At 41.5% G+C, this 25,375-nt stretch overlaps 1 protein-coding gene across 1 annotated transcript in view; it reads right to left on the bottom strand.

Annotated features, from left to right (window-relative positions):
• Slc12a8 (solute carrier family 12 member 8) overlaps positions 1-25,375 on the bottom strand; it is a 143,180-nt gene that overhangs the window by 107,174 nt on the left and 10,631 nt on the right. Inside the window, exons 2-3 of the mRNA XM_015487285.2 lie at positions 11,911-12,057; positions 6,637-6,828 (exon numbers count right to left, since the gene is read on the bottom strand). Coding sequence (XP_015342771.1) covers positions 6,637-6,828; positions 11,911-12,057 — 339 coding nt within the window. The remainder of the gene's footprint in view (positions 1-6,636; positions 6,829-11,910; positions 12,058-25,375) is intronic.

Genomic DNA, 25,375 nt, shown 5'->3' with positions numbered 1-25,375 from the left:
TATGTCTTTTAACTCAAGTTGCCACAACAGGGGAAAAAATTCTCTGGGATGCTTGAAAGACCTCTTTGGTGGTTAGAAGCATGGACTGTGAAGCCAGGTAAGGCCAAACCCTGTGTGACTTGGGAAAGTGTCTCATTTTCTCACCTGTGAAACACAGATAATAGCAGTACTGACTTCAGAAGGTTATTGGGATGATTAAATGCCCTTGACCAATATCTGACTCATAGTTGAAGTTATAGAAATAATGATTATTGGCATTATCATTATGATTTTATTATTAGCTACCAAAGAAGAAGAAACAGGAACTAGCTGCAAATACCATAAAACACTTTGCTAATGCTAAACAGTTGATGGTAAAGCCACTGGGAAGTTGCAATATAAGTCATAAATAAGGATTCTTGAAGTCAAAGAGATTGACTTTAAGGAAAAGCAGTAATAGTCCAAAATCATATCATCCTCTCAAAATTTAAGAGTTTGGGAAAGGAGAAGGGGTATTTATAGAGATTTCATATTTGGTCAGGGATGAGATAGTAAACAACATTTTATCTGGGAGGAATATAAAAAGTAAAAGAAATAAGAAATAGGAAAAAGAAAAGTATGTTTAATTATAGCTTCTAAGGGTTGTCCGCTACCACAAGAACTAAAAACATAATAAAATGCCAAATCAATTAGGGCGAAAATGCAATGCAAATAAATTTGACCCCTGTTGGCAAAGCCAGAAGTAGTAAAAAATAAAATTTAAAATTATCTATACAGCAATGAACAGGAGAATTCTAAAAACCCAAGAGACTCAACCAAACTTGCCTCTAGAGGAGGAAAAAAAAAAAGAAAAAAAGAATTTAGTCCTAAATGTTTTTATTCGTTAAAAGAGAAAGAAAAATAAAGGAACAAAGTATTAACTGAAAAGTCACAAGAAGGTGAACATAAATAAATGAGAGTGTAAAAGGAAGTATTTAATATAAAGAAATATAAAATTGAAGAGAAATGACACAAAAATCAAAATATAACCCTTTAAGAAAAATCAATAAAATGGATAACCCCTGGTAACCTGATTAAAAAGAAAAGAGAGAATGCAAAAACATAGACTATTAGGAATGAAAAAGGAATAAAACTACTGTGAGCACTGAAGGACCCGGCTGGACGAAAACTTCACGGATCATCTGAGCCTTTTGTTGAGGAACGGGATAAGGCCCACAGGAATAGACCCGCTCTCCTGGTGGAAAATGAGCCCCTGGCCAAAGGGGGAATTGGGGCTTATACTGGCTATACTCAGAGCGTGTCAGTTTGGGCACTCAGGAATTTGGGTCTTTGTGCTGGGGGTCCGTGGCCAGCACCTGGAGAGGATTTATCTTGGAAGAGATTAGTGTCTCCTAGAGACTATCATTCTAGGTTTGATGAAACACTTTCTCCCCGCCAGTGGCCAGCATCTGAAAAGGATTTATCTTGAGAGAGAAGAAAGCTATCCATGTATGGTTTTCTTTTTCACTCCCTTTTCCCAGGCCACATTATCTTAGGGTTTTTCATTTTCCATATCTAACAACGACTAATAAAGAAAAATGAAATGGAGAACAAAAATGTGCCATAAATTAGGTATGCTCATATTATTCAATATTCAGTAAGTACTATGCTCATAAAGTGAAAACACTGACCTAGGGGAATATCTGTGACTTCAGGTTAAGTGAGACCCCCATGATGTGGAATAGAGTATGAACTTTGTTTATAAAAATAAGCAAGTCCTTCAAATCCCCACCCGTGTGTGACTAGAGTGGTGGAAGACAATATAAGCTGTGGACACTGGCTGCCTTGGGTGGGGACAGCTCACTTTTCATTACGTTACATTATGGCTGATGCACTAACTGACTACAGTGAAGATCATTTTGCCCTTTTATATCAATTTATAAAGGAAAAAAATAAAAATAAACATACTGAGAGTACAATTATATTTATGCAAAACTACATTGGGGTATGTTGTAGCCCTGTGTTCAGGGAAGCAGCCCAGGATCAAGGCCTTCATCACCCCTGGCTCACAACAGCCATCTCAATACTGGTCTGAGCTCGGCACAAGGCATGGACTATCAGTGATTGCCCCTTCCCCACAGCAAGGAAACTACCTTAAGGTCTACCTTCCAACCTACACCACTCTTTCTTGGAAAGCATTCCTGGTGATTTGTGTAAATATCTCCAGTGGTTGTTTTTAGTTTTTAATTTTCTGGCAGTACCAGGAGTTGAACCCAGAGGCATTTTACCCTGGAACCACATCCTAGGCCTTTGATTTTTTATTTTGAGACAGGGTCTCACTAAGTTGCTTAACGCCTTGCTAAATCACTGAAGTTAGCCTCAAACCTATGAACTTTCTTCCTCAATCTCCCAAGTCACTGGGATTACAGGCATGCACCACTGCACCCAGCATCCAGTATTTATTATATTTTTAAAGTATTTTCATTTCCTCCTGAAGTTTATAACCATAGGTATTCCTATTTCTTTTCCATTTTCTTTTTTTTTATTTATTTATTTTTTTGGCGGACACAACATCTTTGTTTGTATGTGGTGCTGAGGATCGAACCCGGGCTGCACACATGCCAGGCGAGCGCACTACCGCTTGAGCCACATCCCCAGCCCTTCTTTTCCATTTTCTAAGAGAAATTTCTCTAACTCCCTGCCATAAGACACAGGGAGTGTCACTGACCATTTTAAAGAGACAATGTGGACTATACCTCCATTCCAAGGTATTTGTTTTAGAAGAACTGCACGTGCACAGTCATAGGCATTTCCCCTCCACCTTCAGGTACCCAGTTAGAGGACTAGAGCTGTCCCTCCACCCACCTTCTTCTGTCACAAACCCCTGATTTTGGTTGAAGCTGGTAACAGTTTTGCACATGTGCTAATCCCATGAGGAAAACTCCAGGCCTCTGTCAAGTCTATAAAAGATTTCCAGTTCCCCACTGTTTTTGTACAGAGCACAGTAGCCATTATAAATGCTTATAGACAGGTCAGTATGCTGAAGACAGACATTCTGGTGTCTAGTTAAGAAGCCTTCAGACTGATATGGGCGGGTGAGTGGGGCAGGGAGTGAGGAGGGTCTCTAACCATCTTCCCCTCCTAGCCAAAGGAGTCTGGTCCCACAGGGAAGCTTGTTACATGGGTCTCAGAAGTGAGGGAAGAAGGGCTTGGGATCATTATGGTTTAGATATGAAGTGTTTCCCAAAGACTCGTGGTAAAGGCTTGGTCCCCAAAGCACCAACGTTCAGAAATGGGGCTCTGGGGAAGGGATTGGGTGGTGAGAGCTCTGACTAGTCTATTGATGAATTCTTAGCTGCTAGCATCATGGGGAGGTGGGGAAAACTGTAGGAGGTGGGTCCTTCTTGCAGAAGCAGCTCACTGAGGGCAGGCTCCAATGGTGTCTATCTTGTCCCCAACCTCTCCTATCCTCTGTCCGTCTGCTTCCCAGCTGCAGTGAGGTAAGCAGCTTTATTCTACCACACCTTCCACGGTGATGTGCTGCCTTCCCACAGATCCAGACACAGGAGCCAGCCAGCCAGGGACTAAACCCTCTGAAACCAAAATAAGTCTGTCCTCTTTTAAGTTGTTCATATTGATTATTTTGTTAGAGTGAGAAAAAGCTGACTAAAACAGGGAGAACAAAGGACGTCCACAAGATTTTTGCAAGCTTTTAAAATAATTATTCTCGTGTTTGCATCTCTTAAGTTTTGATGCTGTAGGACAGGGGCTGGCAAACTGGCTCACTGGCCAAATCCTGATTGCTGCCTGTTTTGAGACAGAGAGCAATGTCTTTTTTTTTTTTTTTTTGGTACTAGGGATTGAACCCAGAGGCACTTTGCTATCACACTTCATCCCTAGCCCTTTTTATTTTTTATTTTGACACAATATCTTTATTTTATTTATTTATTTTTATGTAGTGTTGAGGATCGAACCCAGGGCCTCACACATGCTAGGCAAGCGCTCTACCACTGAGCCACAACTCCAGCCCCTATTTTTTATTTTGAGATAGGGTCTCAGGTAAGTTGCTGAGGCTGCCTAGAACTTGAGATCCTCCTGCCTCAGTCTCCTGAGTTTATGGGATTACAGGCACATGCCACACTCCAGACTTCTATGGCTGCTTTTGCACTATAATGACAGAGTTAATTGCTTGTGACAGAAACATGCAAAGCCAAAATATTTACTATTAAGTCCTTTATAGAAGTTTGCCAACCCCTGCAGGAACAATCTGCCCTAGTAATCATTCAAAACCAGACAATCTGCCCTAGTAATCTTTCAAAATTAATGAATGCATGCATGTGCTGGGATGAGGACATGAGAGGGTTAATACAAACCAGGAGCAGGGAACCTCAGAAACCCCAACCATACCTAGAACAAAGAGCTCAGATGAGTAACCTAACTTGACACCCAAGAAACCAAAAGAGAAGAGCAAACTAAACTCAAAGAAAGCAGAGGGAAGGAAATAATAAAGACAAGAGCATAAATAAGTGAAATAGAGACCAGAACAATAACTGAGAAAATCAACAAAATCAAAAATTGGTTCTTTGCAGACAAATCTTTACCTAGGTTGATCTAGAAAAAAAGTGAGAAGATCCAAATCACTAAAATTAGGAATGAAAGATGGATACAAAATTAGAGAGGATTATAAAGGACTCTGTAAAAAATATGTCAATACGATAACCTAGATGAAACAGAAACATCCTTAAAAAGATGCAAGCTTATGAAGCTGGCTCCAAAAGGAACAGAAACGTGGAACAAGCCCACGGAAGTAGAGACTGAATTAGAATCAAAACTTTCTACAAAGAAAATGCCATAGTCTCACTGCTGAATTTCACCAAACATTTAAAGAATTAACATCAAACACTTCCAAAAAACTAAAAGAGAAGGGAACACCTCCCAACGCACTCTGTGAGGCCAGCAGTAGCCTCACACCAAAACCAGACAAAGACGTCACATCCCAAAAAACTACAGGCCAACAGACCTCATGAATATGCACAAAAAGTCCTCAACATACTAGAAAACAAAGCCAGTAACACATACAGGATTAAACAGAAACCACACCCTGCTCAGAGACTGCAGCCTGGGGTAGCTTCAGACAAAGCAGAGGCGTGACAGACACTGATCAGAGGCACTTGGAGATATCTGACCAAGGCCCAAGTGGAAAGAAGGCAGAACAGCAGAGCTGCTGACACAGAGGCTTCTCTCAGCCCCCAGGGCTGAGAAAACATCTTTCTCATATTTCCTTCCAAATAAGCCCACTGAAGGGAGACTAAGTAAACCAGCTTCTTCTCTTTATCCTGGGTATTCAGAGCTGGCACCTGCTTCTAGAAGCTGGCTTGTCCCTGCCCAGGGAGTGGGGAGAGCAAGGACTTCTGTGTCCACCCTGCAGCCCATTTGGCTCCACATTAGTAGAGCTAGGCACAAATCCTCAGGGGAATAAAGTATACCAGCCACTCATTATTCACCTTGCAGACAATAGTTTGAACATCTTTTACCCAAAAGGCATGGATAATCAGAAATGTTACAGATTTCAGAATTTTTCTGATTTTGGTATATGTGCATAGACTTTGTGGGCTGAGCATCCTAATGTGAAAATCTGAAGTCAGAAATGTTTCAAAATACGAAACTTTTGAGCACCATTCAATATAAGGTTATAAAAAAATTTAGGTTTTGGAACATTTTAGATTTTGGATTTTCAGATTAGGGATGGTTGACCTATACTATTCTTAAAGAACTTTCTTTGGTAAAAGCACATGCTCTTAAACAGTCAGTGACAACCCATCTGCCTTCCCTGCAGACAGACAGACAGTCTCTCTCTCTCTCTCTCTCTCTCTCTCTCTCTCTTTCTACTTTATGCTGTTAGAGAATCAGATGTATTTCTTATGAAATCCCTTACCTGTGCTACCTAAAAATAAAAGAAACAAAACCAATGTCTTCCTTGAGGAGACTCTTGGACTCTTCTTTATACAAATTCTTTAAGCTGTTTTGAAAACCACCCTTTGTGGGTACCGTAGAATCTTTTTCAATCCAAGAAATGCTTACAAAGAACTGCTTCTTAGTGTCTGTAGTTTGTTTCCTCAGCATTAAGTCACCGCCTTGCGTTTTAGCTAAATAAGCCTTAGAACTGCTCCTTGCTGGCTGGTTTTCTATATGCCTTCATCCAGCCTGATGAGGCGGTCTCCTCGTCGCCATCCTCTTTCTCAGATACAGAGTCCACACAAGGGCTTTCAGCCTCCCTGTTAAGGTCACCTGAGTCATCAAATGTGTGTGAGAGCTCCAGCTCAGTTGACAAGGGCCTCCTTCCAAGAAAGTCCCTTGGCACAGGCAGAATGCCTTCTCTTCAGCACAAAAATGCCCTGGTCCCAGGCCACATGGCTGCCACCTGGGCTCCAGCTGCTATGGTGCACACCCTTCCTAGCCAGGCAGCAAGAATGGTGCTGGGCCAAGCCCCTTGTCAAATCAGGAATCCATGAGGCAGGAATGGTGGGAGCAGGAGCTCTGGACTAAGGGGTCAGGGATCTGGACCAGAGCCAGGTAGAAAGAGGAAGGGGAGAGAAGATGGTGAGAAGAGAAGAAGCAGAGCGCAGGCGGGGGGTGGGGGGTGGGGGTGCTGGGGTCATCCTCTGTTGGCAGCCTCACCTGTCCAAACACATAGAGCAGCCCGATGGTGCCTCCCATCTGCCCGCCGAGGACGGAGGAGATCATGGAGTAGACGCCGCCACTGCCCATGCCAACCTGCTCCCCAACGCCGATGCCAGACAGCACAGTAACAAGGGCCACGAGGATGACAAAGGACACCAGAAGCATGCCCATGAGCACACCCGTGTTTCCCTGTAGAACAGCAAGGATCAAGATGAGGGTGAGCAGCGGAGGTCCTGCCAGAGTGGTCCCCAGTGGGAACACTAACCACTTCCCCTCACCCTGGGACCCACTGCCTTAGAATGGGGGTGGGGGCGCCCCAAGTAGGGCAACCGGAAACAGTTGAAAGACACCACCAGAGCTAAGGCCCATGAGGAGTACTTTAAATCCTCCAATGACTTCCCATCACCTATGTAGTAAAGTTGAAGCACTCAGTATAGTCATGAGGCACCTTCTAATCTGTTACTCTGTGCCCTACCATGCAGGGACATGTTTTGTCCCGCCACCTGCTTACCTACATGACTGGAATGCCTTTACTGTTCATTCTATGCTTTTGCCATGTTAAAGCCAATGCATCCTTAAAGACTCCGTGTTTAGGATTTCCTCCCTCAGGAGCCATCCCTATAATGCTTCGGGGCTCCTCCAGGATCCAGGGTTTAGTACTTATTGCAATACTTGCCATACTTGCCAGGGGTTTTCCTCCCTGGCAAAATTCCTTTCTACTACAACATTGCCACATAGTAGACCTAGGAGAAGAAAGCCCTCTGCCTGCTACTCTTTCACAGGCCACTGGGGAAGAAAGTTCTGGGGACATACTGTTCATCTAGCTTTGGAACTACCTGCAAGCAAGACCTGGCTGATTGGAAGAGTGCAGGGGACATGTGCAGGCACCAGAAGGAATCGCTGCAGTAAACTTTCCCATTCATTTGTGCTTTCTCTCGCATGAGTTTTTCACATGTTTTTTAGCTTGAAGTACTGTGGGTTTTATTATTATTATTATTGTTGTTGTTGTTGTTGACTACCTCAAATTTCCTATGGGAATAAGCAGAATAGAAAAAAAAATGTGGGACTGGGAATGTAGCTCAGTGGTAAAGTATCTGCCTAGCATGCCTGAAGAACTGGATTCTATGCCCAGAATTAAAAGAAAAGACTGAAAAAGAAAAGACAGGTAAATCTGAGATGTTAAGTGCTGCATCAGGGTGCAATAAGATAGCTGTAGCAACGCACTAGTCATTAGTCTTTGAAAAAGGGATGAGCCTCTGACCATCTGACCTAGCATGGAACTGAGGAGCAAGGAGAGGGTCTCCTAGGGGACACTCAGGTCAAGAAAGGAATGTGCATCTGCATAGGTAGGGCTCTGAATGCAAACTGCATATTGAGTACAAGTAGACAGGGTGTCTCCTCAACTGTGGCTACTGGGACTTTACCTCTGCTCAGTTTGCTCTTTTGTAAAATTGAGATAATATTTATCTCAGGGTTGTCAGGAAATAACAAATCTTAGGGGGATTAAATACATATAGTGTACTTAGAATGCCATCCAGGATATAAGGGCTTGATAAACTTTATTTGCTATATTCTTATTTTGCTATAAATTTTATGTCACTATTATTACTATTGTTCATTATTGTTATGCAGTTTATACGTATTCTACCCACTCACTCTCCTTCTCCTTAGTGGCTAGACTGGAGCATGAGGATATCTGTGGCTCCCTCTGGGAACAAGACATCAACAGTTGTGTGGGTATGTGTACAAAAACCCAGCCACAGCCACACAGTTCACATCGCTGTTGGGATTTCTAGGGTTGGCAGTGTTAAATGATTCCAGAGGTGAGACAGGGGCAAAAGAAGAACTGACAGGAGCCAATCATAATGCCTACTTGCCCACCCCAATGCCCCAGCACCAGCTGCCCCCAGGCAGATGGCCTTAAACTATATGTGAGTATGACATCTCAACATGCTGGGGACTAATTTTGCTGATTTTATACTTATAAGGAAATTACATAGGATCATGTTCATACCTATAAATTGTCTGCATGTAAAAATAAAATATCCAATAACATATTTAAATTTTCATACTAGAATGACCACTTCACCATTTTTCAGATTATAAGTATGCCTCCAAATTATTCCATACAGTTAAAATCTTCCATTTAAAAACTAATAATTTTGTCATGATCTCTACCATTTTCATTTTATGCCATTCCCTAGAAGCCCTATATTTAGAGTTCTATATTATTTTTGGCATTTCATGTTTGCCTTTGTTTTCATGATCAAATATGATTTTTCAGGTAAAACTAATGTCAGAGCTGAAAACTACAGATCATTTTAAGACAAAAGGATGTATTTGTGTGGTAGACAAACTTAAAGATAGCCCCAGTGATCCCTGTCCCTTGGTATTTCTGTCCTTGTGTAATACCCAGCCTTTTGGGTTTAGGCTACACCAAATGACTCACTCTTTTAAAGTATGCAAATATTTTGTCAGTCACTCAAAATGATCACATTAGTTGAAATTTATTTCATAGTTTTTGAAGTGCAAATTTAAACATGCACAAACTTCTATTTTAGGCTATTTGTTTTATCCATGTAGTGACTTGCTTTTAATAATTAGAATACAGAAGTGACAGAATCTGTGATTAGGATAGTAAAAAGACTATGGCTTTTGTCTCATGCTCTTGCTCTCTCCTCCTCTCTTAGATTGCTCACCCTTGTAGAAGTCTGCTGCCTTTTCATGAGGCAACCCTAGCAGACATCCACATGATGAGGACCCAGGCCTGGGTCAATAACCACTTCCCGGCACCCCAGCTGAGGCTTCAGAGGAGACTGCAGCCTGACCAACAGCTTGACCAAAACCCTCAAGCAAGAGGCACCCAGCTAAAATTGTACCTGGATCCCCAAATCACAGAAACTGTAAGAGAAAACATATTTATTGCTTTAATATTAGGGTAATTTGATATGCAATAATAATAACTAATGTAACTTATACCTTCGATTTGGGGATGGAACTAATAGTTCTTGACAGCCCTTAAAAAAAAAGGGGTGGTGGAGCTAAAGGACTAAGAGTCTGTTCTCCATCCACCTTTCCATAACCATCCTTACAGGAACAGAGCTCAGGAATCCCAGGCTGACACTGATCAGGCCTCCTCTGCCTTAGAGGTCAGGTTGATGGGCCTTGGTTGGACATAGGCTGGAGAGTTACTAAGCAGTGAGGTGACCACCACAGAAAGAAGAAGAACGAGGTCAGGTCCCAAAAGCCTCAGCCTACCTGCCAAGATGAACAGTCTGGGCTTGCGGCTATGTTTTTGTAAGTCTGGGGCCCCCATAAATTTAGAGGGCTTATGAGAAGCATAAATTCTTAGCATAAACACTAATTTATTGACACCAATCTAGGCTTCCTATGCATTAAAAATAAAAAATTTCAGACTCACCCAGGTACAGTAAAGGCTGAACCCTGAGGTAAGGACTGGGATGTGACTGAACAAGAGCTTAGGAAAATTTGGCCTTATCCAGGCCTCTTGATGGGGAAATCCAAGAACTCTGCACATCCCACCACCATGGAGCTGTAATCCCCTGGAATATGCCCATGGAATGGTTAATTTTATGTGTCCACTGTAGTGACCAGTGGTTTAGTCAGACACTAGTCTAAATATTGCTGTAAAGGTATTTTAAAGTTGTGATTAAAATAATCAATTGTCATAAAGTAAAGAGGTTACCCTCCATAATGTGGGTGGGCCTCTTCGGATCAGTAGAAGGCCCTATGAGCAAAGACTAAGGTTTCCCAAAGAAGGATTCTGCCTCTAAGCTGCAATGTAGAAATTCTGCATGAGCTTTCCACCTTCAAACTCAAAACTTACCTGATAATATATACCTTGTATGTGTGTATCTCCTCTGGCATTGGCTCTGTTACTTTAGGAATATTCTATACCTTCAACAGCCCTCTCTTCCACCTGTCTGGTCCAACTCACCCTTCAAGGCCTTCCAAACTGCACCTCTCCCCAGGAAGCTTTCCTGGACACTTCCGTGAATGCAGCATCCTCAGCCTATTCCACCCCTGAGGTGTTTCCCGCTGCTCTGATGACATGACTCTGCCCACTATGGGAAGGAGGAGGTGTTGGGTTTTGCAATTCCATTGGCACTAGTAGTGCTAGCACACAACAGGTATTCACCTTTTCTTCTGGGCCTATTTGGTATACTGAAGTCCCACCATGGGAGAAGGCACAATATGAAGGGCTGAGGACCCTGCTCAGGGTGCACACCTGTATGGAAGAATGCTTTTGCATAAAACAAAGGAAAGGACTTTTGTTCTCTGTGCAGAGAAAGACAAACTAACCCCGTAGGACCTTGTGCAGGGCAATCTATCCCCCAGAGGTAAGGAGCCTACACCTCTGACTAAGGGCCCCCATGCATGGTCACACACAGAGTCAGGGAGAGTGGGAGAAGGCAACCATGTGGGTGAGGAGCTGGTGCATTAGCAGGACACAGGAAAGATAAGAAGGTCAGAGAGGGTCACAAGCTGGAAGCAAAACTGCCACCCATCTGATCTCTCTGCTCATCTCTAGTCCCACCCATGATGACCCGTGACTCTTTGGGTAATCAAATCCATGGGGAAGCTTCTATTGGAACCTGTGAGTCCCGGGCTCACAGACTCTCATTTAAAGAGCAATGCCATGTGGGGCACAGTGGCACACACCTGTGATTCCAGCAACTCAGAAGGCTCAGGCAGAAGGATCATAAGTTCAACGCCAGCCTCACAATTTAGTGAGGCCCTAAACAACTTAGCGAGATCCTGTCTCAAAATAAAAAAAAAAATAAAATAAAATATAAAAGGCTGGGGATTTAGCCCAGTGGTTAAGCACCCCCAGGTTCAATTCCCAGAACCAAAAAATAAATAAATAAACAATGCCAAGGAGCTGGGGATGTTTCTCATTGATGGAGCGCTAGCCTCACACTTATAAGGCCTTGGGTTTGATTCCCCAGCACCACAGAAAAAGAAAAAAGATTTTTTAAAAAACAATGCCAATTAATACTTACAACTACTAATAAAATAGAACAATTATAACAATAAAAATTGTAAATCAGGCATACAACCACTAATAAAAATAGAACAATCATAACAATAAAAAGCCATGCCAGCTCGCCACTTACTTGTGTCCTATTTCATGTTTCAGGAGCACCTGTGCTTCAGGAAACTATTGCCTGCACTGAAGGATGCCAAGCAGGACAGCTTTCCAGATTGTGGACCCACAAGAGGCACCAGGGCCACCAGCTCATCACTTACCACCAGCCAGCCGGTCCTCAAGAACAGGACAACCCCAAAAATGTTGATCATGCAGGACGTGAACACACCATCCCAGGTCCCAAACAGCACTGGCTCCCACATGAACAGCTGGATCTTCCACCAGGGCTGGGGCTGGGCCAGGACCCCCTGCCAAGAGAGCACACTGATGTCATCTGAGCCACCACCAGGAGGGCCAGGGAAGGCAGGAGAAGGAGGAGTGGACCAGGAAGAGGCAGGAATCCTCCTGGGCAATCATGTGTTTTCAAAAGTGTGCACACACTCTCACAAACACACACTCTGAGGGGTTTTGTGTTTTTGTTTTTGTTTTGGGGGGGGGGAGGCATTGGGAGATGAACTCAGGGACACTTTGCCACTGAGCTACACTCCTGGGTCTTTTTATTTTGAGATGGTCTTGCTAAGTTGCTAAGGCTGGCCTAGAGCTTTCGATCCTCCTGCCTCAGCCTCCCAAGTTGCTGGGATGACAGGCCTGCACCACCACACCTGGCACACACACAGTTTTGAGGATTGAGTCCACAACAGGGTCACTATTCTCTACAAATACCAGGGACTACTATACCCGTGTGTAGCAGAAACTAGCTATTCCACAAAAACTGACTTCCTTTCCTTTTGGCCGCACAGGTAGGCTACATTTCCCAGCCTTTCTGCAGGTGTGGCCATGTGACATGAAGGTGGGAAAAACACCCTGGGCCCCAGCTCAGGCAGTGGTCACCGTTCTGGGCAGCATCTCTTTGCTTTTCAGTCCAAGGTCCTATGGCTGAAGGCAGCTCCCAGGGGTTACTAATCTTCAGATAACCTGACTTTCACTCTTTGCTTCTTCAGCCTTTCCAATATCAATCAAAGCCCCACCATAATCAATCCTGGGTATCAGATTCCCTGTTTAATACCTACAATAGTTTCCATTTTCCTGACTGAACACTGACCAGGTGACCCCTATGTCTTCTTCCCTTCCAAGACCCTAGGATTTTAAACCATTGTTTGGCAGCTGTTCAAGCATGAGAGGTCAGTAATTGGTTCAACAGATTCTCTGCTGGTTTTTCCAAATCAAAAAATAACCAAGGCATTTATAAACACTCAAATAGAAACCCATTACTGATAAAATTAAAAGCTTGTGGAAATACTAAAATGATCTTAAGCAAAAGCAATAGCAACTCTTACTGTAAACTGTTCCTGCATAGATTGTGTCTTCCATTACCCTCAAACTATGCAGCAAGGATTAATGATTCTCCGTGAGCGGGTTGGGGTGGATGGGGAGGAGGAGGAGCCCAACTAAGAGCCCCTGTACAGTGATTCCATCACTGGTGAGTGTGTATTATCTGCAAAAGCATAAAATACAAGAGTGCAAGAAAAAAATCTAAGATCCAGAGTCACAGGGGCACGGCTCCTCAATGGCTAAGATCAGGAGATGCAGGTATCACCTAGGGCCAAGACTGGGGCAACTACTCTTCCTCCTCTCCTGCCACACAATCACAGGCAAGGAAGGGCCTCAAATAAGCAGTGGTCACTAGATGCTGGGAAGGAAGGGGGAGGGGAAAGGGAGGTTGGGTAATGGGAAGCAACACAGAGACAAGTGGAATTAGTCCTAATGCTCCACAGCACCAAAGGGTGACTATAGTTGACAACGACTTATTATATATTTCAAAATAACTAGAAGAAATGAGTTCAAAGGTTCCCGGAAAAAAGAAATGATAAATGTTTGAGGCGATAGAGATGCTAATTACCCTGATAGGATCATTACACATTGTAGACATGTATTGAATTCTTGTACTGTAGCCCATACATATGTACAAATTTTATGGGTCATTTTTTCTAATTTAAAAAGATACATTAGGAAAATTTTCTGCCCTAAATTTAAGTCTTTCTGGTTTCAAACATTAACAGGAAAGAAGGAGGCAAAAAACAGAGGAAGGAAGGATGGAAAGAAAGAGGCTCAAGAAATAAGTGGAGACATCAATTAAGCCACATGGGACAGATGGTTTGGGGACTCCTTGGTTTCCCTATCAGTCCTGACCGCTGAGTTCTCAGCTCCAGCTGGAGCTTCTTTTATCTGGGTACATGACAATCACAGAACCTCAAGCAATAAAGGTGACAACAGTCATTGTGGTTCAAAGAGAAGACTGACAATCTATGTTTGTCCTTGAATAGATGGTACCAAGGGACCTGCCTGGTGAATGCAGGATCGTTTTCCAGGTTCCTCATCTCAAAACTCAGGACACAGAAGACTTCCTGCATCTTCTTGTGCTCAACTTCCTATCAGAGCTTGCTGCAGACCTAATATCATTAGAAGCAGTAATAACAGCCACTATCAGCAACAAATAAGAGGAATAGTGGGCTGTGGCTGTGGCTGTAGCTCAGTGGTAGACAGCACTTGCTTTGTATGTGTGAGGCACTGGGTTCAATTCTCAGTACCGCATATAAATAAATGAATAAAATAAAGGTCCATCAACAAATATATTTAAAAAAAGAGTAATAGTTTAGAGAGGGTGGTCAGCTTCCATAGAAGTCTTCTTCTTTGACCCTTAGTACAACAGCCCTGGGAAGCAGGCAGGGAGAGGGGCCCTGCTTGGAGATGGGAGGACTGGCTGCCCTAAGTCCCTCAGCCAGGGATCCATCCAGGCTGTAAAATTTGTGCTTTCCCCTGTACCATACTTACCTAAAGGTTACTTGCCCTTTTCTGCCCTAAATTTAAGTCTTTCAGGTTTTAAACATTAACATTCTGGACTAGACTTAACTGCGCACCCATCTGCCTTACCCACAAAATGCCTTTGGTGATATTTTTCAACTTTTCACTCTGAAGGTTGTTTTGTTTACCTAATTGAGTGTGGAAAGCCTTCCTTTCCCTTGATCTTTTTTGTCTAGAAAACTTAAGAGTTCTTTTTTTTATTATTACTAGTTTTAGTTGTTAATGGACCTTTATTTTATTTATATTCAGGGCTGAGAATCGAACCCAGTGCCTCTACACATGCTAGGCAAACACTATACCACTGAGCTACAACCCCAGCCCACCCTTAAGGGTTCTTTACTTCTACAGCACATAGAACCTTTAGGAAACCCTTTACCCAGAGAAGGAAAATGTAACTGGTTTGAAAAGGGTTTGGTGACTGAGCCAAAGCTTGTTTCAGGATGTTTAAGGGTGTGTACCTACTTTTTATCACCAATTGATCAAAGAACATAACTGAGTCTTCCCATAGCCTATTCAACAAAAAAGGACTGGCAGGAAGAGCCTGAGTTTGACCCTAAGATTGAAATACGAAGTTTCTTAGAGAGATCACATAAGCCCATTTAGAGGGAGCGAAGGAAAAGGAAAAAACAACAGCTCGGAGAAAGGGAAAGAGGAGGAGATGGAGAATCCTCAAATGAAATGCAAGATAAGTAAAGCAGAGACCCAGAGGACCGTTCCCCAGACTGTCCTGAAACGACATGCTACTTCCTAGGCATCCACATAAAAGCACCAGCTCCGGCGTCACCACTTGTGCAATGCCATTCAACCTTGTGCTATTGCCCAGAGTTGCTTCAGGAGGGTATGGTCTCCACCGTTCAACCACTACCTGGCACGGTGACTACCAGCTCAGATGGGCTGAAGGACAGGGCCACTGTGTGCAGAGAAGGCAGTATATCAGTTCTCATGCCTACCACACACTTTGTGATTCTCCTGGGACCTCAGACTCACCTCCTTCCTCTGGGGAAGGGGAAGGAATCCCCTCTCGTGTCCCAACAAAGCCCATGGCCCAGTCATTTCCACTGCCTCAAGAGGAATGGCTGGGATGAAGGATGAGGATAGTTAGGCCAGTTCTGGGCTAGCCTGCTGAGCAGAACAGAGGTGTGATCCCAAATGTTAGTAGCTACCTTTCGAAATTAGTTGTCCACAGTTTTGAGTCCTGGTCATCAATTCCAAACTGAGGAGAATCTCATTTGATGTTCTGTAGACACACAGGCTGGGGAAAGGGAGGAAGCTAAAGGATGCTTGCTATGCCTAATGTGGGGTCCACTGGGAAGAAGAGATGCAGGCTGAGAAGGATGAAGAAAGTGAGGAGAATTGGTCCTGCAGAAAGGGCACCATAAGTCATTCTCAGGGGCCAGACTCCTCTCTCCCCTGAGGACCCTCAGCCTGGAGGGCAGGCTTGACAGGTTACAGGGGTACTGCTACTGGGAGCCTGGCCCCAGGCAACCACTCCTTGGACTGCTCACTGCTAGAGTTCTCCTTCCCAAGCCCCCAGGACAAGAAGTCCTCAGCACCCAGGGACCTGCACTCAACACAGGGAAAGCCATGGCTACCTGGTGGATGTTTTTAGGTCCCTGAGAGTAGTCTTTCTCCTGTGAATAGAGAACTTCCACATACTTGAGCAGAGACTAAAAGGCTGGGGAAAACACTAGGTAGGAATGCACCCAGCAAGTTGAGCTGAATAAGAGACAGAAAAGTCCTGCCAGAGGCAATGATATGGGCTCATGCCTGGGAGCCTTTTAACACACCTGAAATGTGAAATGACACCTTTCCTCTCTTCTGGCAACTGAAGGGGAAAAAAATTAAAAACTCACCTTCTTCCCATCTAGGTCAGGAGTGGGTCAAAGCAAGATAGGACTTGCCCTTTTCTCCCCAGGTATACCTGCAAAGACTGGCTCTACCCAGATTATGCTGCAAACAAATGAACCAGCAGCTTGCTTTCTGAAACTTAATTATTTAATTATCAATTAAACACCAGAGAATAGGCTCAAGCTGCTGCTGAACTGTGACCCAGCGGGCAGACTGGAAGATTTATTCCTTTCCTCTGGCTCCGAACAGGCAACATGTGCCAGACCACAGTGACCAAGAAAGATTTGGACAGGAGACCAGCCAAGCCATGGGCTCAACCTGCATAAAATGCTCTGACACACCTGAACCAGAGGGTTTCTGTAGGGTTTGGGGGGAAGATAATTGCGAAAGCTTTGTGTAAGGTTGAAACACCACAGATGATCCTAAATGTGGATGAGGTATTTCTTCAGGGAAGTTGGAAGGCAGACAAAGAAAAGAGTTCTTATGGACTGTGCGGTTTCTCTTTTCCCCAGCTGACTGTTCTCATGGTGAAGGTAGAATTCTTGCTCTCAGGCTCAGATCTCAAAGCTGCCTCACTAGCCCTACCCTGCCCAAGCACTGGCGGAGCCAGCCCTCTGTACTGCAGCAGGAGTTCTAGACTGTTTTAGAAATCCAGTAGACGGCCACCCCCACTCAAGGGGGACATGGAACTAGCTCTGCAGGATGCAACTGGATGTCACCTAAACCTTATTGCCTTGGATTAGGACCATGCTATGTCCTGGCCAGTTCTGAATTAGTGATTCCTAGAGAGGTGAGGTCTTCCTGGCAGTGTCGCTCTCCTCTGCCACAGAAGCAGCTGGAATCCAGTGTCCAGGTCCAGCAGGTCATGCATGTTTGACCCGAGTACTCTCCAGGACTGTGTATCCTCAGAAGTGTCCATGGCTGCAGCTTTCTTGAGGGCACAAACCAGTCACACGGTGGGGCAGCCTCAGAGGGGAAAGACCCTTAGAGGCTGTGAAGACATTGATGCTGATGCAGAAACCCTGCGTTCTGCCACTCAGGACCAAGAGCAGCTCCTTCACCAAGAGCATCCATTTCTGCCCTGGAACACAGAGTGTGCAGACACGTGCTCTGGACACCTGATGCCAGCCCCCAAGTGACAGAAGCCTGCAGTGGCAAGGCTATGGCCACCTAAACAAGAGCTTCCCCTACCCTTTCCCATCTCCTTGGCAAAAGGGGAGAGCCTTTCCTACAGGGCTCAGATTGCTGCTAGGGAGTCTACCTGGATTCCACCTGGATTTAACACAAAGAGGAGTAACAGGGACCCTAATGCCCTCTCCACAACAGTAAACCAGTTAAAAACCAACTGCAGGCCTGGGGCGGTAGCTCAGTGGTAGAGCACTTGCTTAGCATGTATGAAGCAGTAAATTATAGATAAATTTTAAAAACTGTGCACTGGGATTGTGGCTCAGACAATGGGTGAGGTCTTGGGTTCGATCCTCAGTACATAAAGATAAAGATAAATAAATAAAGGTATTGTGTCCATCTATGACTAAAAAATAAAGATAAATAAATAAAGGTATTGTGTCCATCTATGACTAAAAAATATCATAAAGATAAATAAATAAAGGTATTGTGTCCATCTATGACTAAAAAATATCTTAAAAATTTTAAAAAACTGCAAAAGTTTTATTCTCCAATAGATCATCCAATATTATATCCATTTAAAGAATGTTTATGTAATGAGTATATCCTTTCCTATAGTTTAGAGTTTTGGAACCATGTTAATATTTTACAGACTCAAAATCAAATCTATGAGAATTAGAGGTAAAAACTAAAACAGAATGCAAAGAAAGGGAAATCAGTGTAACTGTCTTAACACAACCACACTTCAGGTGGAAAAAATGAGATTATAGGCATGGGCCACTGTGACCAGCTTGGCGTGTTTTTTTTCTGTAGGGGTATACATTATTAATTCTGAATATGCTTTCTGTCAATTAGAAGTCTGTGCAAATACTTCAATATATTAACTGGAAGTCAATTTTCTCACTATTGGAGAAGAGGTTCCAACTAAGGAAAGAGGAAGAATAGTATAATGAACCCTGTGGGGATGAGCTGGAATGAGAAGTATCAGTTTGAATTTGTAGTTTTTAATACATACATATATATGCAAACATATAATGTGTGCATACATATACATGTTGCATACATATATTTAGAGAGAGATACATATACATATGTATATTTATCTTTCTTTTCTCTGTCCACTTAAAGGGTCTATAAGCAAAGACATCCCAGTAGCAATGAACATACCTAGTACTCAGATCATGATTTCTAGATATAATTCCTTACTTAAAGAAACCAGGCGGGGTTCTTTGAAGAAGTCACTGACTCAAGGCTCAGGCAGAAAAAGTATAATATGTACCTATAAGAGCTTGTACCATAAAGTAATGAAGTGCTAAAAAAAAATGGCAAAGATATGTCAAAAGTCTATAGGAGCCAGCCTGAAAGGTCTCCCATTGGCCAAATGCTGGATTATCAAAACAAATAATAATAGCAATAAAATATTCATAGAGTAGAATAAGAATCTGAATCCATGCAAATATAAATAAATGAGTAAATTGAAATGGGAAACAGAAAAGAAAACTTTTTCTTACTGCAGAAAACCAACTAGTGCATGTGGAAGGGATTACAGTGATAGAAAATTACCATTTGCAGCCATCACAGTGATAGCGGATTGGCCAAGAATCATCAATGGATGCTAAAGCTTGTGGGTAAAAGATCAGTGAGGAACAGGATATTTCTATAGTCTCAGATGAGCACCAACAAATGATTTATTAATTATAAAAGGAAAATTAAAATAATTTTAGATTGGATTAACCTAGTGGGCACCACCTTATAGAAGTAACCAAAGTTAACATCATCATGATGGGACAAGTGGAAATCATGTACCTCCTGGTAGATAGGATGCCTTGAGAAGAACCCAACATCACTTCTCTAGTATTCCTGCCAAAATACAATGCCTTAATCAAGTCATGAAGGATCATGTTCCAAGCTGATGAACATTCTACAAAATAACTGGTTTGTGTTCAACAAAAAATGCCAAGGTCATGAAAGACAAAAAAAAAAAAAAATCCAGGAAAGTGTTCCATGTTCTTCCCATCTCCTGTAGTATTCTCCTCTAGGAACTGTTCTTTAGTGTCTCCTGTTAAAGAGACCAAAGAGATACAACAACTAAATGCAATGTGTGATCCTGGACTTAATTCTGCACCAGGGAAAGGCAAGGAGGAAGTAATAGGATATTAGTGGCACAACTGGCAAATTTTGCATGTGGAACTATAGATAATAGGATCGTCATGGTTGGTCAGAGAAATTCTTATTATTAAGCACACATGGAAGCATTTATGGCATTTATGGATAAAGAAACATGAATGTCTGCAAATTACTTCCAAATGATTTAGGGGAAAATGAGAGAGAAAGAGATCAAGAGAGAGAGAGAGAGAGAGAGAGAGAGAGAGAGAGAGAGACCCCTAAGAAAACAAAAGGGCAAAATGTTAAACAAGTGGTCAAAGAGTCAAGAATACATATAGACTTTTTTGTTATGACACTATTGCAAGTTCACCATGAATGTGAAATTTTATCAAAATGAAATTTAAAAATAAATAGGTGGTACAACTTTATCAATGATTTAACATCAGCAAACTCAACAATGAAGAATGTTTTTAAGATGGTAAATTTTATGTTGTATATAATTTACCACAATAAAATTTTGGGTAATGTTATAGTTTGAATGTGAGGTGTCCCCCAAAAGCTCATGTATGTTGTGAAGTAACCTGTGAACAGGTAAGTAGGTTGTGAAACAATGCAAGAAGGTTCAGAAGAGAAATTATTGGGCTAAAAGAACCTTAATGCAATCAGTGAATTAATCACCAGATGGAATTAATTGAGTGGTAATGAAAGGCAGGTAGGATGTGTCTGCAGGAGGTGTGGTTTGGGGGGCGTGGCTTTGGGGGTATATATTTGTATCTGGCAAGTGGAGTCTCTCTCTCTGCTCTCTGATGGTCATGTTAGCGGCTTCCCTGTGCCACACTCTTCCACCATGATGTTCAGCCTCACCCAGAGCCCCAAGGAATGGAGCCAGACTTCTGTGGACTGAGACCTCTGAAATTCCCTTACAATTGTTCTAGTCAGGTCCTTTAGTCACAGCAGTGAAAAAGCTGACTAAAACGAATATAAATAATAATTTCAATAAAAGCTCTTTTATAAAAGGATCTCAACACTTATTTAAAAAAGAAAAACAAAACAAAACACCTTGTTTGCTCTTGTACCCCTAGTTGCCCAACATGGATTGGATACAGTGGCACCTCATCCCGTTCACTATCCATGGTTTCAGTTACCTGTGGTCAACCTCAGTCTGGAAATATTAATATTTGCCTTGACTCTTTCAAGAAAGAGACCACATTTACATAACTTTTATCAGAGTACATTTTTATAATTGTTCTATTTTATTATTAGTTATTGCCTAATTTGTAAGTCACAGGTAAGTATGTACAGGGAAAAGCAATGTATACAGGATTTAGCATTATGAGTGGTTTCAGGCATTCACTAGGGGTCTTGGGATGTATCTCCTATGGACAAAGATGGACTGTACTCATTAAATGTGAGTTAGCTGAATCAATGAGTGAAATGTGCTTTAGAAAGTAACATCAAGCATCTCTTTTAAGATGGCAAAGTAAGCACTTTCCTACCTTCTAAATTACCATGGAAATGACAGAAAAGATGTGGGTTTTCTTAAAGTTTGAAACTCTAATTATAACTAGAAGTGGGGGAAACAAGTGCTACCAGACTTTTGGAAAGATTCCTGCAGATGGGGTTGGAGGGGCAGAGAAAAAGCAAAGGATAGAGCAGAGTTAAGGAAGTGCTGTCTTCCATGGCTCCTGAGAAGCCCCATTTCAGAGCTAGCTTGTCCCAGAGCTGGGGCCCTAGATGTTTGCCCCAGGAAATCACAGGTGAAATGCTGTCTTGAGGGCTTCATCACATACATGAAGTAATATATGTAACAGCATAAAATATGGAAAGTTGGTAAGTGAGCCAATATGGCTGCCAAGTTCCTACATTTTACATGAAGTGGCAAAATAATAACTCTAAATAAACTGAAATGCTTTAAATATATATTAAGTTTCTGCAACGGCCATTCTCAAACTTTTTGTCTCTGGCCCCCTTTACATTTAAAAATTATTGAAGACCCCAAAGAACTTTTGCTTATGTGAATTATTCCTATCAATGCTTAGCACATTAAGAACTTAAAATGGGATACTGAATAACTAATTAATTTTAATAGAACAATAATAAACCCATTTTGTGTTAAGATAAAGGACATTTTCACAAAAGAATGAAACCATTTTTCTTTGTGCAAAGAAAGACCATGTTATAAATCTTGCAAATCTTCTTAGATTTTGTCCTGATAGAAGACAGCTGGATTCTCATAGATACTTCTGCATTCAATCTGCTGCAAAATGTTGTGTTTGAAGAACATGAAAAAAAAAAAAATCCTGACTTCCCACAGTTCTAAAGTTAGAAAAGGAAGAAGCCACTTACTACCTCTGATCCATGTATGAAAAAAATTAGTCACCCAAATGATAAGAGAATCACCAGGAAAAGGTGACATAAGATATAAGAAATAGCAGCATATGAACCAGAACTAAAAGAAAACTTTAAGGAAATCAAGACTTTCAAGCAGAAAAGCTTGAATGACTTAAGATTCTGTTTTCTTCTCCACGATTCCAATACTATCACTTGGTTATACAGTTACACACACACACACACACACACATTTTACTATTTTAAACACTGTTTATTGTTCTAAAACTTTAGAACCAACTAAAATAAACATGAAAATGTGCACTACAATTACAGAAAACATACACAAATGCCATAACCTTGACAATGTAAAAATAATAATCCAACTAATAAAAAACTAGAAATTAAAGAGAAATGGAAGGAAGACTATGTGTGCCAATATCTTATTTTTCATATCAGAAAACAGTGTATTGATAACTTTATCAAAACGTTGAGGTATATTGATATTATTTAAAGTAATATTAATAACCAATAGAGGAACTAAAAACCAGAAACCACCTGCAGGGACAGCCTCTGGCAAATGGCAGGGAGGGAGGAAGGAAAAAAGCTTTTTACTGTCTATCACTCTTGTCTTGTTTAAATGCTTTTCCCTGCACATAGGTAGTACCTCTGTGACAAAAATATATAAACTTATTTTTATTTAAAGAAAAAAAGTTTCCACATCATTAGAAATATTTTAAAAACAGAACAGGTTCTTTAGCTGACTAAATGATAGTTATCCCGTTTACAGCTATATTCAGTGGATGAATTCACCAAAGATGTTTGTGATCTAAATCACATTTTAAACACAACGAATGAGATATTAAAATATGCTAAAGGCTTTTGTAAAATTAGTGACTGCCTCCAAATTTGTGTATCTTTAAAAAAGAATCATAACTTGTTTTTGCTTTGTGTTGTTCTGATAACTGCCTAAATTTAAAAAATGACTCAGAATGAGCCAAGGCTGTTTTCTTTTAAGTTAAATTCTGTGAATTCTGAGTTTCATGTTAGAGCAAGGACACAACTATTTCTGGCTTACTGAGGGTTGCAAGGCCACTGTGGCTTCATGCTATTCATAAATACCGATAGCCTGTAGCCAGTAACAGTGACCACAGATGCGACCTACAAGCCCTGCGGATTAGGAAAAGAACAAGTCAGAATTTCTACACAGATGAATGGTTTTTAACTCCACTATCTTCTTCTTTCTTTCTGCTGGTGGGGAAGAAAACATTCTTATACCAAAATAAAAATAAACAAAGGAAATGTACGTAGGACCTGACCTGCTCTGGGTGTTGAATGTCTCCCAAAGTAATTTTTTTTTTTCTATATCTGGCCATAGATGAAATAAATGTATCTAAGACAGTAAGAAGTTTTGAAGTCACTTAGGTCATCCATTTAAAGGTTTGGTTCCCAGCTGGTGGCATTAGAGATGCTGTGGACCTTTAAGTGGTGGGACCTAGTGTGGGAGGTCTTTTGGTCACTGGGGGCATGCTCAGAGGGGACTATACGTCCCTGGTATGTGTGGGTGTGTGTAGGTATGTGTCCCCTTGCCTTCTCTCTCTGCTTCCTGGCTCAAGATGTGATTGCTCGCTGTGCCACATGCTCCCTCCAATGCCATCTGCCACCCTTAGTAGAACTAAGTTGATGCAGGCACCATGCCTTTGAACCTCCCAAACTGTGAGCTAAAGAAACCTTTCCTCTTTACAAGTTAATTGCCTCAGGTATTTTGTTGTGCTGGTAACATGAAGCTGGCTAATACAGGACCTCCCTCCGGAGAAGTGGTAAAAGCACTATCCTATTAGAAATGTATCAAAGTCTAAATGGGTGCTCCCTTGAAAGACTTTTCACATCAAGCTGTCTCACCTCTATAAGTACCACACCTTTCAATTAAGGCATTAAAAACTTGGGGGGAAAATTAATTTTAAGAATTAGATTAGGGCTGGAGATGTGGCTCAAGCGGTAGCGCGCTCGCCTGGCATGGGTGCAGCCCGGGTTCGATCCTCAGCACCACATACAAACAAGGATGTTGTGTCCGCCGAAAACCAAAAAATAAATACTAAAATTCTTTCTTTCCTCTCTCTCTCTCTCTTAAAAAAAAGAATTAGATTAAATTATACTTGATAATTATTGGAAAGCAAAGAGATACTGATTTGAATTTTATTGAGGTATGCATATTTCTTTAAGTCTAACTACAATCAATTGATATTTTTCCATGACTATAGAACTATCTAGTATTTAACTATTATCCTGAAGAAATATATTTTGGTGAGAGAGGGTACAAAATGAAGCTAAAACTCAAATACCCACCCCCATAGTCTAAACACCACCTACTAGCACCATACACAAATTACAAGAATAATACTTCAGCCTCCTTAACATAACATCTAGGATACTTCTTGTAAACCCCTATCTATTAAATGATGGCAGAGACAGTAATTTTTTTTCTATATCTGGCCATAGATTCTTCTTACTAAGACAGTAAGAAGTTTTTTTTTTAATATTTTAAAAATCTTTTCCTTTATTTATTTATTTATTTTTCAGTAGAATATGAGCACCGTCTTTACTTTTTTCTCTCCTTCTTTTATACAGCATTGTTAATTAAAACAAGGGGAAAGAAAAAACATCCTTTCGTCAGCTTAATCCTTACAAGCATGGATAAACATTCTCAGGAAAACTTTGTTTATGGTCACAGTGCTCCGTATTTCTTATCAATTAACTTGTGGTTAGTTATTCCCAGGCAAACACACACACACACACACACACACATATATATATAGATAGATAGATAGATAGATAGATAGATAGATAGATGTATATAGATATATATAGATATAGATATATATTTTTATTGGTTGTTAAAAACATTACAAAACTCTTGACATATCATATTTCATACATTAGATTCAAGTGGGTTATGAACTCCCATTTTTACCCCAAATACAGATTGCAGAATCACATCAGTTACACATCCACATTTTTACATAATGCCATATTAGTAACTGTTGTATTCTACTACCTTTCCTATCCTCTACTATCCCCCCTCCCCTCCCCTCCCATCTTCTCTCTCTATCCCATCTACTGTAACTCATTTCTCTCCTTGTTTTTTTTCCCATTCCCCTCATAACCTCTTATATGTAGTTTTGTATAACAATGAGGGTCTCCTTCCATTTCCATGCAATTTCCCTTTTCTCTACCTTTCCCTCCCACCTCATGTCTCTGTTTAATGTTAATCTTTTCCTCCTGCTCTTCCGCCCTGCTCTGTTCTTAGTTGCTCTCATTATATCAAAGAAGACATTTGGCATTTGTTTTTTAGGGATT

The sequence above is a fragment of the Marmota marmota genome, unplaced genomic scaffold (assembly GCF_001458135.2).
Source record: "Marmota marmota marmota unplaced genomic scaffold, marMar, whole genome shotgun sequence".
Lineage (NCBI taxonomy): Eukaryota > Metazoa > Chordata > Mammalia > Rodentia > Sciuridae > Marmota > Marmota marmota.
This window is presented reverse-complemented; position numbering and strand designations above follow the sequence as displayed.